Below are 20,891 nucleotides of genomic sequence, written 5' to 3'. Positions count from 1 at the left end.
TTTCATTAAAAGCAAAGGTTGGCCGTTAAAACTTCTTCTACCTTTGGAACTTTCTCTTGTGATCTGTTTTCAATCCTGGTCTGTTTCCTTAGTTATTAGCAGTAAAAACTCTTAAGGAGGCCTAAAGAAGGATTATGGATTTATTTTAGATCAGTAGGATAGGGGAAAAGTCAGAAACCCAAGTCCCTTTTCTTAGGGTCTCTGTTTACGAGGCACCCATTGAATAGGGCTAAAGGAAATAAGTCTTCTGAGCGATGGCATGAAGCCCTGTTGTGAGGGTGTAGCTGGTCAGACCTGGGTTGGGATTATAAGGATTCTGTGCAGTGTTAAAGAGTATCACACAAGCCTGAGAGTGGAATGAGGGGATCCTCAGTTTAATGCTAAAGAGGCTGTCCTGTTGGATCCCTTTATTTTTACAGATCAGGGAATTTCAGTGAATTATCCAAGGACACACAGATAACAAGCATCAGAGGAAGAGTCTTGAGTTCAGATACTCTGATTCCCAAAGGCAGTTGTCTCTCCGTCAGTCCTTGCCCCCATTCTCCTCTCATCACTAGATAACTTTGGCAAAGTCAATAATAGCTAGTATCTAGATGACTCTTGAGGATCTATAGAGTGCTTTACAAATATCATCACATTTAATCCTCATGACAACCCTGTAAATGGCTGATATGTGATGGTGATAGTATTATTTCCATTTCACAGTCAAGAAAACTGAGACTGGACCCACATATCTAGTAAGTGTCTGAGACAGAATTTGAACTCAAGTCGTCCTGACTCTAAGTTCAGCACTATATTCTTTGTAACACCTAGCTGCCCTCTTAAGCTATTAGTCTTTTCATTTCCTCCCACCTCCACTTCCTGCTCATTAAGGTGGTGATTGAATTCCTGCTAGTTCTTATTCCACAGGGATATACTGAAGATTAAATATTGTATTGTGTATCTAGCTAGCAAGCTAGATGGGTAGATAGGCAGGACAGATGGATGGACAAAGGGATGGATAGGTAGATCACTAGATCAATAGATAGATAGACAAACAGGCAGGGAGGCAAGCAAGCAGACAGACAGATAGATGGATGGTTAGGTAGATAGAAATGTACCAGATCTGTGCCTGGAGCACTAAGGAAAACTTGAACTCACATCTTCCTAACTCTGAAGACACTATGATAACACATTGCTCCCTCTCCCCCTCTCTCTCTCCTCTTCTCTTTCTCTCAGATGTGTGTATATATGTATGCGTGTGTACATACGTACATACATACAAACTCCAGGGAAGAAAGATGGGTACATAACACAGGCAGAAAGTCAAGCTGTGAGAATTCACTGTGCGCTTAGGGCTTGCTTCTGTGGTCTATCAGAAGATCATCCTGTTTTCACTAAACTTCCCGGTTCCAACAGTTGGATGAAAGCTGCTTGGCTTCACTTTCCTTTCTACTAACTTCCTTCTTAAAACTCACTCACGGTTAAAACAGGAGGTCTTTAATCTAGAGGAAAATGACACATTAAAACCAGAAAGAAAAAAAAAAAGGCAACCCACCGAACAGCACACCTCATTACTTCTGGCACAGGATGAAGACAAGCCAGGCTCTTCAGCAAGTGATTATTGTCTATTGTTCCCTGAACAGTAAACTACTATTTAACGCTGATAATGTTTGGCTGGAATTATAACTAAGCAACCAGCTCCTCATGAATATGAAGTGAAAGTCTGACCCAGAAACAGGTAGAAAGAAAGAAAGAAAGAGTAAAAAAAGAAGGGAAAGAACACTTCAAGTCCTTGACACTCTCGAATTCTGCAGACTACAGACGCACTACCAGAATGGGGGCTCGGAGATGCAGTGGCTGCCTCAGTTGCCTGATAATTCCCCTTGCACTTTGGAGCATTATTGTTAATATCTTATTATATTTCCCAAATGGACAGACATCATATGCATCCAGCCACAAACTCACCAATTACGTGTGGTACTTTGAAGGGATCTGTTTCTCAGGCATCATGGTAAGTTGTGTTTGGGGGATTTGGACTTAGAAGGTCTTATTCTGAAGTAAAATTGATCAATGTAAGGGCTATAATAATAGAATGGGCCAAGGGTGGGACTTGATTGCTCAAGCAACTGTTTATTGTGTCTACAATATAAAGGATTTAAGCATGAACCAGTTGGGAGGAAATTTGGCTCACAAGACTAGACTATCCTTGGTAACAAGGGTTTGTTTATTTGTTTGTTTATTTGAGGGTACTGGCCCTCTAGATAGATTGCTCTCCTTGAGGGCAGATTTCATGTCCTAGTCTGCCATTTTTTTTTAGCATCTCTTTTAGTAAGACGACCCACTGGAGCTTCTCTAAACAGTCTGGCATGATGAATTCTTCTGTTTTAGTTGTTAAGTCAAAGAATTAGTTGATGACTAGAATGTCACCATTTGGTAATTCTGACATAAAATTCATTTGGGGATGGTGCATAGCATCAGAGATTCATAGCCTGGGAAGGGATCTCAGTGGCCATATAATACAACTCCTCTCATTTTAAAGATGAGGAAACAGAGTCTTGGAGAGGTTATGCCACTGGAGAACTGAGATTCGAACTCAGGTCCTCTGACTTCAAATCCATCACATACTTTCTACTGTCATCTTGAATTAAAAGAACATCTCTCAGATGTGACCTTTGACCATGTAACATTTCCAACAAAGATGTCCTACCTTGAAACCTTCTAATAATTCATTTATTTAGAAGAGATTTAATATAAAAACACCTTCAGGGTTGTTTTATTTTTAATTTTTTTTCTTTTTTTGTCATTTGGGAGAGAGAAAAGAGGGGTTATCAAATTTAAAAAAGAAAGAGAATCATTGAATCATTTTTTTAATTCATAGATGAGAGCAGAAATCTAGAAAGTATCACCCGACAAGTTGCACAGCTTTAAAAGTTATGTGTTGAATTTTCATGTGATTACTTAAAGAAAAAAGCAAGTCACACATAATAAAGGCTCAAATTTTCCATCCAATCTGATGGATTGTCTGAGATCTACTATGTTTATGGAAGTGCTCCTTTGATTAGTTGTTTAAGGTCAGAATTAAAAAAAAAAATTAATTTATATACACTTGCCAGAGGGTAGGATAGAGAAAGTATTTAAATGAAGGGGTGGGGAACCTGTGGCCTTCCAGGTCCTCAGGTGAGACCTTTTAACTGAATCCAAACTTCACAGAACAAATTCTATTATTATTGTTTATTTTATTTTTATTAATATATCATTATTTATTTTATTATTTATATTATTTTATTATTTTTTATAAAACATTTCTATTTATTTTATATGTTGTATAATATATAATTATATGTTATTTTGTTATTATTAAACAGTTTGCCTATAAAATTTTCTAATTTTATTAGATTTTCTAATAAAATGGATAAATTACTGAAGAAGACATATGGCCGTCTCACGGAAGGTGTGGACTCAGAGGGCAGTGCTAGAAAGAACTGAATTTAGAGAGCAGAAAAGCAATAAACAAAGCTTGTAATTGAGATCCCCGTTATGAGAAAGGGGCAAAATAAATTTTGCTTTAAGGTCTAAGTTCTGAAAATGAAAGCATTTGAAACCCTAGAGAGAATCAAAATGCAATGTAGCTAACCTAATTTAAAAAAATGGTTGGGGGTGGGGGGGTTGCAGTGAATAGAACACTGGCCCTGGAGTCAGGAGGACCTGAGTTCAAATTCGACCTCAGGCCCTTAACGCAAAACTAACTGTGTGACCTTGGGCAAATCACTTAATGCCAACTGCCCTTCCTTCCCCCCTCCAAAAAGGAAAAAAAAAAGAAACAAAAAGGAAAAAATGATTCTGGGAAAAGGAGTGGGAATCAATTGATGTTATCTTGGATTAAGTATAAGTTTGGGACAGCTATCTGATTTCAAATCCCACCTCAGGAGTTAGTTCTGGAATGCTGAGCAAGAGTGACTTCAACTGTGGCTGCTTCAGGTAAGTCCCTAGGACCAGGCTCCTCAGTCAGAGATGGTTTGTATTCTTCCTGGTGAAGGGTGTTCATGGTCAGTTCACTAAACCATGGCTTTTTCTTGCATTAGACAAAGGATCTGTCACAGGGATTATGCCCCCAGGGAGCCTTTGGAAATACTTAAAATCACTAAAAGGATTAATGGGGCTGGAGTTCTGATCACTGAGATTAGGGATGGAGACTTTACTTGTCATTTCACTAGTCTAGGGAGCTCTTAAAGGAGGAAGTTCCTTCTACAAATTCAGACCAGTAAGGACTCTGCAACTTTATCATCTCAGGGTTGTCTTGGGTGTGGAAAAGGCAAGGGGTTTGTCCAAAGTCACATGAATAGCATGTGTCCAGGACATGACTTGAACTCAGGTCTCCACGGCCAACAGCCTATGCCATGCTTTCTCTTTAGATAGTCAAACTCTGGCCACCAATTTAGAAAAGTGGAACTCAATTTAGCTTATGTTTTCTGCATGAACTTAATGTTTCAGTGGTGAATTCTCTCAGAACTACAAGCCTCACTATATTCCAGTCAAGTCAGGGACTTGGAATGATAAGCAAAGTTCTTTTCAGAGATTAAACCCTGTGTCTACAGACCAAAAATACTACATGGAGTGAACTGAATTCATTGGTGTATTTGATTTACACAGACAAGCAACCTGAGTAATTCATAAAACCTGCTTCACTTCATTTCTTGAATTATAGAGACAGCCTGAGTCTTGGAGAGCCAGATGGTAATATATTGAAGTAGAGAGGCTGGTAAACAAAAGCAAAACTTCAAGTGAACCATTTTCCCATGTCCACAGCCTGAGTCAATGAGAAAATGGGAAGAATTAGCTGGTTGCTAAATCCCCGCTCTCTCATTAGTCAGTGAGACTAGTCAATTAGTCAATGGCCATTTCCTCTTCCTTTATCATTGTTCAGTCATTTCAGTCATGCCCAACTCTTTGTGACCCCATCTGGAGTTTTCTTGGCAAAGGTACTGGAGTGGTTTGCATTTCCTTCTCCAGCTCATGTTATAGATTGTGAAACTGAGGCCACCAGGGTTAAATGACTGGCCCAGGGTCACACAGCTAGTAAGTGTCTGAGGCTGGATTTGAACTCAGAAAGATGAGATCTTTCTGGTTCCAGGCTCACCACTCTATCTACTACTCAATCTAGCTGCCCATTACCATTAGTAGTCAATAAATGAATGACAAGTTACTTTTGAAGATAAGCTATGTGATGACTACCGTGGGTGAAGGATCATTCTTAAACCTTTTGCCTCTTCTCTCCTCCAGATGCTTATAGTTGCTGCAGCTCTCCTAATATTGGAGAGGGATACACCATATAAATGCTGTCAGAGTGAAAACTGCAGCAAAAAATACATGGTAAGAACAGTCTGCTGCTGTTGCTTTTTAAGTTGGTTTTGTTTTTGTTCCGCTGTTTCAGTCATGTCAATAACCCCATTCGGTTTTTTTGTTGTTTTTTTTTTTTGCAAAGATACTGGAATGGTTTGCCATTTCCTTCTGCAGCTCATTTGATGGATGAGGAAACCGAGGCAAACAGGATTAAGTTACTTGTCCAGGGGCACACTACTAGAAAAGTGTCTGAGATTGGATTTGAACTCAGGCCTTCTAGATTCCAAGCCCAGTACTCTATCCACAGTGGGACCTAGTTGTCCCCTCTAAGTAGGTTTGGATTCTATTTACTCTTCTCAGTTAGGTTGTATCTACAGAGAACACTAATATAATAACAATATGGCCCCAGTCAGCTTTAATATATTCTAATTCCCATAACTGAAGAACTAAATTTTGTTTTCAAGAGTCTTTATTCATTTCAAAAAACCCCAAACTAAATATTTCGACAGAATCAAAATCTTAGTTACACAATTGTCAGTAATACTATTTCAGAGGGTAAAGGGAGGAGGTTTGATCAGAGGAGTTTGTTTCCTCTCCCCTAGGCAATTTTGCAATCATACTTCTCCCCCATAGGGTATGGACATGACTCTTGGCAAACCAATGTGGTCTGTCAACAGAGGGTCAATGAAAGTCTCCTATTCCCTAGGAAGGAGATATGCTGATCAAGTTGAATTGGGAGGCAGGTAGAGTTCTCCTGATCAATCCCATTTAAAAGATAAATGGGAGCATAGATTTTGAGTCTGAAGGAAACATCCCTTATTTTACAGATGAGGAGACTGACAGTCAGAGATATGAAATGACTTGCCCAAATTCATATAGGTAGTAAGTAGGAAAGCAGTCATCTGAAAAAGTTCTGGTACTTTTAATAGACTGAAAAATCAATATGGGTCAACGCTATGATATAATACCCAGAAGAGCTAATGCCAATGGTGGTGTATGAGTGAGTGGTAGAAACAAGTCTAGAATTTCAGCTTCCCACTCCCTCTTCTGTAGAACTACACTAGCCCAAACCTGTTTCCTTCCTGACAGGAGGCATCAAGTTTACGAGCGTACACTCCTTGTGAAGTAAGCTATTTTGCTATTGATATTAATGAAAAGTTGATGGCAAAAAAGATCTGGGGTCCCTAGAGTAGAGATACTACTCAAGTCAATTCAATAAACATTAATTAAATCCCTATTACATGCCAGGAATTGTGCTAGGCACTGAAAATATAAACAGAGGCAAAAGACAGTTTCCTACCCTCAAAAAGATCACCATCCAGTTGAGACAACTCACAGGCAAATGTGTACAAATTAACTGTACGCAGGATAAATGTCTTGGAAAGATTCAATATTCTTTTATTCCTCAATAATAAAAGTTATAATTGTGAAATTTCAAAAGTTAACAATTGTTGATTTTGGGGGGATAAACATTATGTGAAATAAATTATAACAACGGCATTAAAGTAAAAAGCTGAGAAGATCTTGGGCTCTATTCAAAGATGCCTATCTCCCAAGAATGAGAAAATGGCCCCAGTCAGCCCACATCTGTAGTATCGATAATGTTCACACCTGTGCACCATATTTTAGAAAAGACATTGACAAGAGCCAGAGAGCATAAAGAGGAGGGCAAAGGATGGGGAAGAGCCTACGGTTCAAGCTATAGGAAGGTTAGTGGAAGAAGCTGGGAATATTTAGCCTGAAGAAGTGACTTCTGTGATAGCTTTCTTCAAATAACCCAAGGTCTATCAGATGAAAGATTAAAAAACTGGTTCTGTTCACAGAACTAGGAAAATGAATAGGAGAAATTGCATTCTGGGTCTTGGGAGACTTCAGTCTTCCTGACTGTTGTCCTGCCTAGGACTTGAATGACTCAGGATTTAAGAAAGAGTGAGGTTGATGACTGTGCAACTCTGCCTCACTTCAATCCAATTCATGGGAGAGTCAAGACATCACCTGTGATGTCATTGTCCTCTGCAAAAACAAAGGCCAAACAACACCTCAGCACAAAAGAAAAGACAGAGAAATCCCCAAATGAACTAAGCTGTGTTGGGAGGGAGCAGATTTCTTCTCCTTCACATCTTCAAAGGCTTAATGATTGTCATAAAAATTAAGCAAAAAACATGTGACGCAAGGAGAATATAATGCTGTTTTCTAGGTAGGTTTTCTGCTTGCCTTCTTTCTCAGACTGAAATCTCTTCTAATGCTAAACTTGTGTGTATGTGTGTTTATTTTTAATATACTCCCAAAACTTTTCTGTCTCTATACTTTCATCATTCAGCACTGCCCATTTGGTAACCTTGGTTGAATGAAAAAAGATAGCCCAGTATAGGAGGGAAAGTCCTAGATTTGTTATTAGAAGTCCCGAGTCCCTGGTTACTACTGGTTTAACCTTGGGCAAGTCTTCTTTGTGAGACTGTTTCTTCACCTGTAAAATGGGCTGAATGATCTCCCTTTCAATTCAAATATTTTATGTTAAGCTACCATATAGTCCCAGAATCAGAGGAGATGGTAGTAATACCTAGGCTAGACTTCCAAGAGCTGGGGAAATAAAAGGGGAATGGGAAGACAAGGAGCCATGCCTTGGGTGTTTGAGCTACGGATTACACAAGAATCAGATACTCTCTCTTTTTTATCTCATGATCATTATTTGTTCTATAGTCCTGGGTAAGGGTCTTTTCCAGGAAGAGATATGACAGCTGGGAGCTCCTGAGAAACAATTATTACCTTGGCTGGGATGCTAAGTCTTAGATAAAAAAAGAATACTTGAGAGACAGAGGAAACTTTTCTAATCTTCAACCCCCAAAAGATATCTTACTACACCTTTCCAAGGGAGAATCCTAAGAATCCCAATGATAATTTCCTTCCCAGCAATCATTTAGCTGAGCAAAAGGTGTCTGGTAGTTGTTCATTTTAATTTTGTCTATTTGCTAGAGACAGACCATACAGTACTTCCTGTTCTGGGAGTTAGAGGATCATTTCTACCTTTCCAGGAAAACTTTAAATATTTTTTCTATATGTCTTGGCTAGTTTGTTAATCTTTGAAATGAATGGATTCTTTCTTAATCTGGGCTCTAGGGTGAATTTGTTGCACTCTGTCCATCCCATGTTTTGAGGATATGATAAATCTGGGGTTAGAGAACATGGCACAGCTGGAAGAGACCTTAGTGATAATTTCATTCAGCCTTCTCTGATTAGGAAATCGAGACTCAAAGAGATGGAGTGACCCTGCCAAGGTCAAATGATAAGTTAGTGGCTGAGTCGAGGGTTCTGACTAAGTCCTGGCTTCTATCCACAGAATATCCTTCCTTCCTTTTTTTTTTTCTTAAATTGAACATTAGTAAACAACCAGACACAGGAAATGTTTTTATTTTTAAAAAAGAGAAGGGGAAAGATGGGGGTGGGAAGATGGTGAAAGGAGAAAGGAGGAGAGGAGAGAAAAAAAGAGAGAGAGAAAGAGATGGGTGAGAGAGAAGGGTGAAAGAGATGGGTGAGAGGGAGAAAAAGAGGAGGAAAGGGGAGGGAAAAGGAGAAAGGGGGAGAGGGAAGAAGGGAGACAAGGGGAGGAAGAGTCAGAAAGAGGGGGAGAAAGAGAGAGGAATTGGGAGAGAGACAGAGACAGAAAGAGAGACAGAAGCAGGGAGGGAAGGAGACACAGAAAGAGAGAGAGAGAATGAGTATGGATTTGAAGCAAACAATAAATCACCACATAATTAACAAGAGGTATTGTGACATGTAGTGTTTCTCACATCCTTATGAAATCTATTTAAATATATATTAAAATCTATAAACCAATTTGCCATACTAGGGAACACAACTGGCAACCTGAAGTGTATTTTAGGAAACCATTTCCATTCTATCACCTTCCTTTTTCCTGGCTCATCCAAGAGCTGATACTATACATTTCAATAAATAAATGTGCATATATTAAGCTCCTGGTGATGTATTAGATATTGGTAATGAGAAAAAGGGAAGATTTTGCTGTTATGATAGGAAAAGAGATTTGATTTCTGATTTCACTGGTATGGGAAAGTCCCAGGTGAGAAAACTTCCTCTTTCAATGCAGGTCAGCACTTTTCTTTTGTAACTTAAATGTCTTGGAAGAATTGGCTAGAATACTGAGAGGGTAAATAACCTGTCAGGGTAATTCAGCTGTCATGAGCCAAAGGTAGAATTTGAATTCACATCCTCCAGACTTCAAGGATGGTTTACCATCTACTAAACCACTATGAAATATGCTTAATAAATGTTTGTTGATTGATTGATTGCTACAATCTATTGACAGAGAAGTAAAAACAGAATATATTTAGAGTAATTTCTGGGGTGGGAGGATAAATGGGAGGACACGCAAGGTCTCTCATCGTAGATGGAACTTCAGGTTGTAAGGTATATTTATCTTTCCAATTTGGTTGTAAAATCCTTAAGAACAGAACTGTGTCTTCTATTTCCATGTTTCCCCAAGGCATACTACCTTGAAAAAATAAGGGCCTAATAAATTGTTGATGGTTATTGCAAATTCCTTCACAATGTCTTTGCCAGAAATTAATCATATGACCTGTATAACACTAGACTACACACTATTTGGTCAGTCATAAAAGACTGGTTTACATGATACCAAACTAAAAAATACTTTAAAATGAAATAGGATCATAACTTGGGTGAGGTGACTGGTATTTTGTCCTTGGGTTCCAAATTTAGAAGGTATACTTGAAGTCCTCAGCAACTAGAAACAATAGAGCTTAGTACCTAGTTAGCAAAAATGATTAAAATGGAAAGTTACCAAGATGGCAGCCTATAAAGTCCTCTGTTCCCTTCACTTCTACTCACCCTTAATCTCTTAATTTGAGGAAGAGCTGTGTGTGGCTTTCCCCAGGCACAGATGTTAGTACCTGCCCAGACTTCAAAATGACTAGTTTTGGATTTGTAGATCAATTAAATTTAGAGTGGACATTTGTTTGTTGAGACTTTTTACAATGAATACGTTCAAGTTAGATTGAGAAAGGAGGTAGCTTTATGATAATTCACTGGAAATACCCTCTGTCTTATTTAATGTCACTAAAATTCTTCTATATTTAATTTAGAGTTCACTCTCCATTATCTTTTCTGTCCTTGGAATTGCTTTCTCCGGATATTGCCTGGTGATATCAGCATTGGGCTTAGTGCAAGGACCATACTGCCGTACCCTCAATGGCTGGGAATATGTCTTTGAAGATACCAAAGGGAGGTAAGATGTAACTTCCTAATTTATGGAAACTAGGGAAGGTCATTCATCCACTTGTTCATAATTCCTATTAATATTCATCTTTCAATGCAAATTAATTTTATAACAAATTGAAAAGCAAAAAAGGTCCCCCAATTCTTGTTCATTTTTGTTAACCCCGAATTTGTTAACCCTTAATATTTGTTAATAGATATAAGCATAAAGAGAGCTATTTACTATTCACAGAAAAATCTATACATGTTTAGTTCCCCCCCCCCCCAAATCATTGGGAATCATGGTTATTCAGTGCTTAGGGGTTATCAGAGAACTATAAAATAAAGGGAACATTTTGTCAATGCTAGAATGGAGTTTACCTGGGGAAGGTGAGGGCAGGTTAATGTTGGGTAAATATCAGGCCTGCTATAAATTATAGGTTAGTAATGGAGCTAGGATGTAAGTTTAGTTGCATACTTTCACAAATGGGTCAGGCTTGCTTTTTATTCATTGGTATAAACAGATGCAAAAGGATTCATTACAAGGTGGATAGAGTAGTGGTTTGGGAGTCAGGAAAACCTGGGTTCTTCTGACACCTATTAGCTCTAGACCTCTCAAATCTTGTCTTCAGGAAAGACCTCTCTGCGTTCCCCACCCCACCCCAGCTCACTCCTTAAAGAGGCATATTAACTGAATGGGTGTTACCTCACTCTCAGTGAGTACCTGCAAAGCCTTAGCCTGAAAGGGCCAGGGTCTCCAATTGTATCCTGGGTCATCTCCAGTCATCCTGATGAATATCTGGCCACTGGATCCAGATGTCTCTGGAGGAGAAAGTGAGGCTGGTGACCTTGCACAGCCCTCCCTCACTCAAATCAAAGTCAATTGCAAGTCATGTCATCATTTCCCTGACCCATGGTCCTCTTGGGACACAACAATCCACCCCAGCTTCTAGCACCTTCCCCTTTAGATTACTTTCTATCTGCACTTTGTTGTTCAAATCTAGTCACTTACACATTATCTCTCCCTTTAGAAAGGAATCTCCTTGAGGGTAAGGACTTTTATTTTTGGTCTGGTTCAGCAGTTTCTGCTAAATAGTAAGGACTCAATTGTTGACTGACCGACCTTATTTACTAAGTCAGTTGCAGTCACCTATTCTCCCCATTACCTTTCGCTTGTGAGGGGAGAAAGGTTATAGTGAGACAAGTAGGGGCAATAGCCTAGGCTCCTGCTTTGGGAGACTTCACATGGCTGGCAGCTGGTCAATAACCCCAAAACACAGTAAAATGGAGGAAGAAGGAAGTGGCTCTGTCACATGGGGAAGGAAACCTGAAGCAACTCACAGGTGATTTCCCCCATCTTTGTCTCCAGTCCCTCACCTTGAGCCTGGATTTTGTCTTCAAGTTTCCCCAACCCCCATCAGCACCTTTGTTCTTGGTTCTTGCCTTCAGGACAAGGAGGTGGCTGTGTTCATTCCATGCTCTGCTTAACACCCAATTTCCATAACTGAGGATCTGACCTTTTCATATTTACAGTGATGCAAAATCCTCAGCCCTGAATTTGGTTTCACAGAGTATCAGGTAACATAATTCCTCTTCCCACAAAACAGCTTACAGAGAGGAAAATTTAAATCTGCCTGCCAAGGGAATCTTTGCAGTGAGATGTTTAGTCATGCAAACACAGATTTGAAAAAGAAAAAGAAACTAAATCTAATGCCACACTTATATTGAGGCAGAACAAGAAATGAGTCAAAAAGTCTGTCAAATGGATTAAGCATGACTTGAGAGTCCAAGGGGAAGGAGGGTGTGTTTTTGGGTCCTTACCCTTAGTTAGATTATGATCAATTATGTTGACTGAGCAGGGGGGCAGAATCATAGCATTGGAAGAGATCTCAGAGATCAACCCATAACTGAACAAGGATCCCCCACCACTACTCCCAAACATACCCCCAAAGTGGTCATCCACTCTTCTCTTGAAGACCTCCAGCTATGGAGCACTCAAAAGGCAGCCATTCCTCTTTTGAACTTTGAAAGGTTAGGATGGTCTTCCTGACAGCTGCAGGAATGTGCCTCCACCCATCCCCACTTTGTTTTGTCTCTTTGCAAAGAGCTTTTGGCCTATCCTGATTCTACCACAATCTCATAGACACAGGGACATTACTAAAATGAAAATGGTGCAACTTGGGACCAAGTTGGGATATGTTTGGTCAAATTGTTTTGACCATTTTATTATGTTCCTGCAAATGGCCAGCCAGCCCCAGTCCTACATCCTCTGGGACCATTCCAGACCTCAATGATCTCTCTCCACTCTGAACTCCCAGAGAATTCATTGCTTCTTCCAGTCCTTTGTGCCCAAAATCAGGCAGAGACTTCCAAGCTTGTTTTGCTCTGATCAGCCATGGTTGGACACACTCTACCTTGACTCCAACATAGTGATGTCATTTGGGTCCTCTCTGAGAACGAAGGACAACAACCAACCATCTTGATCAGTATCATTTTATGTTTCTATTGAACAAAGATGGAGGAGAGGCAGTGCGGTATGGAAGACAGAAGACCAGACTAGGAATCAGGATTCTGATCCAGAGTTCTAATCCCATCACAACCTTTCTGGGCCTCATTTTCCTGATTCATAAATTGAAGAGGCTGAAATAGATAACTATGAGGTAGATAAAGAACTGGTCTTGAAGATCCAGAAAACCTGATTTTATTTTATTTTATTTATAGCTTTTTGGAGGGCAATTGGGGTTAAGTGATTTGCCCAAGGTCCCACGACTAATTCTGTGTGTGTGTGTATGTGTGTGTGTGTGTGTTGTGTCTGAGGCCGAATTTGAACTCAGGTCCTCCTGACTCCAGGGCCAGTGCTCTATTCACTGTGCCACCTAGCCACCTCCAGAAAACCTGATTTTAAAACTCACCTCTGAGAGATCTTGGCTCTGTGAGCCTGGGCAAATCATTCTACCTCCAGACACCTCTCTGAAGTGTCCATTCAAGAGAAGGCACCAGCCTGCATTGGTAGAGGGATTCCCTCACCCAGGAGTTCCTGATCCCAAAGAAGTCATTTGTCCAGGCCCTATTCTCCTTCTGTCCTCTGGTCTTTGATTTTGGGGTCTTTTTGTACAACTCACACCAGCTAGCACAGTGCAATAAATACAGAAAGCATTGAGGAAATGCCTGTTGCTAGAATGAATGAGTGTTAAGAGAGCTTCACGTTTTCAGTTACCTTTGCATTGTTCCAGATGGAATAAAAATGGATGAGTCACACATAGGGTCTCATTTTGCACTTTTCTCCTGTGTTCCAGTTTCCTCAGTGACCCTAGCACATGGAGCCAGTGCCTGGAGCCTGCTCATGTTGTCGAATGGAATATTATTTTATTTTCTATCCTTATAACACTCAGTGGTCTCCAAATGATCATCTCTCTCATCAAAGTCATCATTGAACTCAGCAAGATATTATGTACAACCTACTCCGTCATCATACAGGTAACCTTCTCCTGAAACTACCTTGGCTCAGAAGGCAGAGGGAGCCAAGGCTTCTCTCTCTCTGAAACTCGCCTCCTTCATCTGGTTGCCAAATTCTGTAAATTCTTTTTTCACACTTTTCCTCAAATCCACTCTTTGTTTCTGTTTCCATTGACACTACCCAAGATTAGACCCTTATCACTCACTTAATGCCTAGGGTGTTATAAACTGCCTCCTATCTCCCTGCCTCTGGACTCTCCTCATTCAACCTGTTTTGGAAAGACAGAATGGTGTAGTGAGTTCTGCCTGGACTTCCTTCCCTTACACAACACCCCCCCTTCCCCCCCCTCCCCGCCCTGAACTCTCCAGTCTCTCTACCTATGGAAATGTTACCCATCCCTCAATGTCCAACTCAAATGCCTCTTTCCTCTCCCCTTCTTCCTCTTCTTTCCCTTCCTCCTTCTCCTTCCCTCTTCCCATTCCTTCTCTTCCTTCCCCTTATCCTCTTTCCCTTTCTCCTCCTCCTTTCCTTCCTTTTCCTTTCCATCTTCCTTTTCTTTCTCTTCCTCCTCCTCCTTCCTTCCCATTCCTCCTCCTCCTTCCCCTTATCCTCCTTCCCTTTCTCCTCCTCCTTTCCTTCTTTCTCCTTCCCCTCCTCTTCTTCCTCCTCCTCCTCGTCTGCCTTTTCCTCCATGCTTCCTTCCTGCATCTCCCCAGACATGAATAGTCCCTTCCTTTTCTTCATGCCTGCTGCACTGTGTTTGTGCCATACATAGAGTACTCATAACGCATTAGCTAAAAGTCATTTGTGCATATGTCTTATAATAATGTTTTACATGATTTTGTGTGTATTTCTTGCCTTCTCAATGGGTAAGGGAAAGGGTGGAAGGAGGGAGAGAAGGTGGAAATGAAAATAAAAATAAAATAAAGTGTCTATGAGACACTATAAGAGGCAATTTGATATAGAGGAAAGTGTTCTGGACCTGGAATCTGGTGGACCTGTATTCGAATCCTGTGTACCGTGGGCAAGTTGCTCAGCTTTTCTGACACACGGTTTCCTCATCTGTAAAATGGAGATCATATAGGGGTGGCTAGGTGGTTCAGTGAATAGAGCACTGGCTCTGGAGTCAGGAGGACCTGAGTTCAAATCCAACCTCAGACACTTAAAATGTACTAGCTGTGTGACCTTGGGCAAGTCACTTAATCTCAATTGCCCAGCCTTCCCTGTCCCCCCCAAAAAAAAAAATATGGAGATCATTAAACAAGAAGTAGGTAACTTCTAGACTAGTTGTGAGGATCAGATGAGACAAGAATGTAACACACCACATAAAATCCAGTCATGAATATTATTATGTAGTATTGTCTTGTATAATAACATTATAACTCCTGCCACTTTACCAACTCTTTGTCATTAGGGCCTGGGCATTTTTGTGCCCCTCATAGCACCTACATATTCTCAAATGAATGAACCAAGATTATGGAATTTATAAATTCCTAATTGTCTGGATTTGGGAAAGCAAGGCACTCATCTATTCTACAATGTCTCCAGCATTGCTGAAACTACAGTAACCCAGGATGGGGGCAGGGGCCCCAATCCTGCCTTTGGGAAAGCTGACTAACATCAGCTGCTTCCTTTTGTGGCATTGAAGGCTGTCAGGAATGAAGGGAAGTTGGTCATGCATACTGTAAGTGGCCTCATCTCTCTGAAGTCATCACTTCTAGACTTGATGGGGATATGGAAACTAGCATATACCCTGGACAAATAACTCAGGATCCTTCCCCTGCAGGTAGGGGAGGTTGGGTTTGCCAATGGTATTACCTAAGTTGAACTGCTAGGATGATTTTGAACTGTGTGCTTTGCCAATCAAATAAGTGGCAGCAAGCAAGCACTTATTAAGCACCATCTCTATACCAGACACTGTGCTAAGTGTTGAGGATACAAAGAAAGCAATTGTAGTGTGTGTGTGTGTGTCCATGTGTGTGTGTCCCCTGCTTTCAAGGAATTCACAGTCTAATGGCAAAGATAACATGAAAACAACAAGGAACAAACAAGATATGGAGATAGGTAGATACCTCAGTGCATAGTGCTGGGCTTGGAGTCAGGAAGACCTGAGTTTCACATCTGGTCTCAGTCACTTACTAGCTGCGTGACCCTGGGCAAGTCATTTCACCTCTGTTTGCCTTAATCCACTAGAGAAGGTAATGTCAAACCACTCCAATATTTTTGCCAAGAAAACCCCATGGACATTATTGTTGTGTTATGCTCCACAGGGTCATGAAGAGTAAATACAAACAAGATTTTATGGGTGTATATATATATATATATATATATATATATATATGTATATATATGTATATATATATTTGTGTGTATACATATACATATTTGTGTGTATATGTATGTGTATATTTACATATATATTATATAATCTCTATGGAAAGGCACGAAGATTAAGAAGTTTAAGAATGACTTCTTTAATAAGGTAGGACTAAAGCTGAGACTGGGATGGAAACCAGAGAACTCAAGAGTTTGAGATGAGGATTCCAGGCGTGGGTAAAAGCCAGTGAAAATGTGTGAGGGTGGGAGACAGAATGTCTTGTGCAAGGAATGTCAAAGAGACCAGTGCCAGGGGATCATAGAGTACATGGGGGGAATCAAGGCAGAACACCAAGAAGGCAGGAAAGAGTCAGGCAGTAAGGACTTTGAAGATGAAACAGGAAATTTCATATTTGATCCTGGAGGCAACAAGGAACCACCAGGGGCCAATGTATAAGGACGTGCATTTTAGAAAGATCAGTTTGACAGCTGAGTGAAAGATGGGTTGGAGTATGGAAAGACCTGGGACCAGGAGACCAGGGGCCCAAATCCTGCGTTTGGGAAAGCTGACTAATATCAGCTGCTTCCTTCCTCCCAGAAGCCTACTGGTGATGATGGCTTGCACCAGGGTGGTGGCAGTGGCATTAGAGAAAAAGGGACTCACAATGGAGGTGTTGCAAAGGTAGAATCAACCAGAATTATCAGTGGCTTGGATATGGATATGTTCATGGCAAGAGAGAATGAGGAATGGACAATGACACCTAAGTTGCAAGCTGGAGTGATTAGGAGGATAGTGGTACTCTCAACAGTCATGAGGAAGTGGGAAAGAGAAGAGGATTTGGTGGTAAAGATAATGAGTTCAGTTTGGGCCATTTTGAAATTTAAGCCATCTATTGGCTATCCAGTGGAGATAGGTAGATTGAGAGTCAGTAGAAAGGTCAGAGTTGGAACAAATAGATCTTAGAATTATCTGCATAGAGATGATAATTGAATCCATGTGAACTGATGAGATCTCCAGGCCCTGGCAGGTCCTTGAGATGCACCTACCATTAGCAAGGTTACCTGGATGAAGGTCTAACAAGGGAGACTGAAAAGGAGAGGTCAGACGAGAATGAGAAGAACCAGAAGAGAGCATTGTCACAAAGACATAGAAAGAAGACAGCACGAAGGAAAAGTGGGTGACTATTCATTTTCTGCAGGCAAAGGCAAGGGAAAGATCAAGAAGGATGAGAACTGAAAAAAGGGCCATTAGCCTCAATAATTAAGAGATCATTGGTAACTTTGAAGAGGGTGGTTTCAATCAAATGATGAAATTGGAAGCCAGTGTTTTAAGAAGAGAAGGAGAAGGAGTAAGTGGTGATACTGATTGTAGATGGCCATCTATTCAATACAGAAACTATACTAACTGAGGGCAGTCTATAGAAAAGCATGCAGAAGTCTACAATCTCAGAGATGTGAGTTACCCTAGTCATATGTATTCTATGTATATGTGTTTCACTTACCCTGGGACTGCAGATGTATGCCTACTTTCCTGACATGTATTCATCGGTGAGAGTGGAATTGAGGTCCAAGGGTAGAATGTTATATAACTGTTATTTGCATTTTCAGTAAATATTTTGGTTAAGATTGAGTATTAATAGTTGATTTGCCAATGGGAAATATTCTGGTGGTGGATCGTGATTTATAGCATTAATGGGAATAATAACCCATAGGTTCCTGAAAATAGAATAGCAGTATTATGGATGACCTATGGGGAATCAGTTGACTACCCACCATAGTGGGTGCAAGTAGGGTGATCAAGCCAGCACCCACCCAGGGAGATTCTAAAGATAATTAGTGGGGGCAGCTAGGTGGTGCAGTGAATAGAGCACCAGCCCTGAAGTCAGGAGGACCTGAGTTCAAATCCGGCCTCAGACACTTAACACTTACTAGCCAAGTGGCCTTGGGCAAGTCACTTAAGCCCAACTGCCCTCCCCCCCTAAAAAAAGGCAAAAAAGAAAAGATAATTAGGAGTCAGTGCCAAACCCAGTGGCATGTGCATACATACATGTTGAAACTCCTTTCCTCTGCTAGGTAGACAGAGCCCAGGGAAACATTTCCCTGTAGTTGAGAGTTCCTAGGATGATAGGCTCATAGAGTAGAGCTGGGAGGGACCTCAGAGACCATTTAGTTCAACCCATTCACTTAACAGATAAAGGAACTAAGGCCCAGAGAAGTGATGTGTTCAAGAAGTGGTGTGTTCAAGATAGTAAATGTCAGGGGCAGGATTTGAACCCAAGTCCTGACTTGATCAGATTATCAAAGACTGAAAGCCTTCCAGGTTTACTCCCTAGATATATTGGTAAGTACTTTAGACAGTGAAGAAAATGGAAGGGATTTCTTTATTTTATCCTACCAAATCAGTTGCATCTCTTAAAATCCTAATATATTAATAAGGTCAATGTATGTCAAAACCTTTTTGTTAGCAAGGTGTAACCAACAAAGAAAGCATTCAACTCAAAAAAGCTAAAAAGGGGGAATTTATGATAAAGAATAGCTTAACAAATGCTTTATTAGCAAGAAAAAAGAGTATTAATATTTCAGGAAGTTCAAAAGTTCCCGCATGAAATTTGCAATATCTCTCTCAGTATTAGATTTCTCCTAATACATAGATTCCTTCCTATCCTTTCCCCCCAAACAAAGAAACGATTTTTCTCATATTTATCTCTAAACTACTGCATGATTCTAGGTTATTCCTCAAGCCAGATTTACAACTTTACCTAACTCGCTTTTTCTTTGTTTCTCTAGCCTGGAATCATTTGAAAGAGAAGAGGCCTTTCCGTGAGCCCCAGACCTGGCCTTCAACCTCAGTACTATTAGACTTGTGGATTCAAATATAGATTCAAATAATGTGATTTCTTATTGATGATCCTCACTCTTCCCCAGAGCTTCCCCCTTTGTTAAAGGTTCAAACCTCACTAAGATTGTTAATCAGTTAGTCAGTCAATAAGCATTTATTATGCATCTCCTATATACCAAGCACTGTGCTATGGACTGCCTTACGGGCTAATCATAGGCTCATAGATCTAGGGCTGAAAAGTTCCTCAGTGGCCTTCTAATACTACCCCCTTCATTTTACAAAGGAGGAAAATGAGATCTAGGGAGCTTAAGTGCTCACACATGTAGTGAAAGTCAGAGGCAGGACTTGAACCCAGATCTGACTCTAGGTCAATGGTGTTTCCACATCATGCCTCCCTTGATCAGTCTGTCCTTCCATTTTATTCTGGTCATTCCCAACCTTGAGAGGCAAGAAGAGGAAGGGAAGGGAAGCAAAAAGTATGTGATCTATAAAATCTCTGCACATGTATCACAATAAAATCTTTTCTAGAAGTTTTTTAAAAGTTGTATGGGCTCCCTTTGTTTCGTTTTCAATACCAAAGACATCACACCAGCTCTCATCATAGAATCCTCTCTCATCGCAAGGAAAAACAGTTGAGGAAAGTCAACCAGCACAATGATGGCATATGTAATAGTCTGCTGCCATAGCTCTTTACCTCTCTCTCCACTGAAAGGAAGGCAGTGTGCCTTATCATACAAGAACCGTATTAATCATGGCCTTTAATTTGAGTATAGCTGCCTTTATAAATTTTTAATGTTGCTTTCATTTATATTATCTACTTTTACTTGACAAAGGAAGCAGTGGTCAAGATAAACTTGAAATCAAATGCATTCACTTTTCATTCACTCATATTTTTCTGGCCCAAGCATTATGGCTAGTCTAGCAAACAGTTACCTATGTGACAAAGTTGATAAGTTCACTTTGGGAGAATTCTACCCTCTCTTGCCTGTACCTTATCACCCTGAACATCTTGGAAAGTCACTACTTGACACCACCCAGGGAACCTACACCAATTCCCCTTTCAAGCACATAATTCACACAATTACCAGGAAGTTTTATTGAAAGAAAACACTGATCTCATACCAGGTCTCTTGGAAAGTATTAATGGACAATGCCTTCACAACATCTATATAGTCTTGGTCACGGTCATGACTAGGTAAGATCCTGAGAAAGTGTCATCTCATTCTTCATGGATTTAGACATTTCAGGCATTGCTGACCACCTGGTTTCTCCTGCAGAGTGGCATTGCATCCAGCAAGTATCTTCAGAAGGTGCTCTTAGGTACAGCCTGAGATTTGCTAATATAGCAAATATTTCTCCATCATTGGGCACTATCTCCACCTGTTGTAGCTTTCAGAATTTCTAGGCCATACATATGAAGCAAGATTCAAATATGTTCGCACACCACATTGACTTATATTCTAACAACTGTTCAGTCTCACATTATGAACCAGAGATGGGTAACTGCCCTGAAAAATTATGTTAGTAAGGAGATATAATTCCTTGTTCATCATAGCTCTAGTAGTGTAGTACAAAACTAGAGAGTTCATTTAATTAGGTCCATTCTTTGTTACTACTCTTGTTCACCTTGGCCTTATAATTGCTTATCTCGAAAGCAAGCCTCTACCACCCTCAATCCCAAAAGCATTCCAGGCACCAAATATCACATTCAAACATGAAGTCTGC

The 20,891-nt window shown here is 40.3% G+C and overlaps 1 protein-coding gene across 1 annotated transcript; it reads left to right on the top strand.

The window, feature by feature from the left end:
- Positions 1 to 1,340: 1,340 nt before the first annotated feature.
- On the top strand, positions 1,341 to 19,707 carry TM4SF18 (transmembrane 4 L six family member 18). The gene is made up of 5 exons (XM_069104729.1): positions 1,341 to 1,993; positions 5,263 to 5,352; positions 10,443 to 10,585; positions 13,851 to 14,031; positions 19,115 to 19,707. Exons 1-5 carry the CDS (start codon positions 1,817 to 1,819, stop codon positions 19,127 to 19,129), a joined length of 606 nt encoding a protein of 201 aa, XP_068960830.1. The 5' UTR covers positions 1,341 to 1,816; the 3' UTR covers positions 19,130 to 19,707.
- The last annotated feature ends 1,184 nt before the right edge of the window (positions 19,708 to 20,891 follow it).

The sequence above is a fragment of the Petaurus breviceps genome, unplaced genomic scaffold (assembly GCF_028583685.1).
Source record: "Petaurus breviceps papuanus isolate PSGF00001 unplaced genomic scaffold, PetGlider_PUasm1.0 688, whole genome shotgun sequence".
Taxonomy (NCBI): domain Eukaryota; kingdom Metazoa; phylum Chordata; class Mammalia; order Diprotodontia; family Petauridae; genus Petaurus; species Petaurus breviceps.
This window is presented reverse-complemented; position numbering and strand designations above follow the sequence as displayed.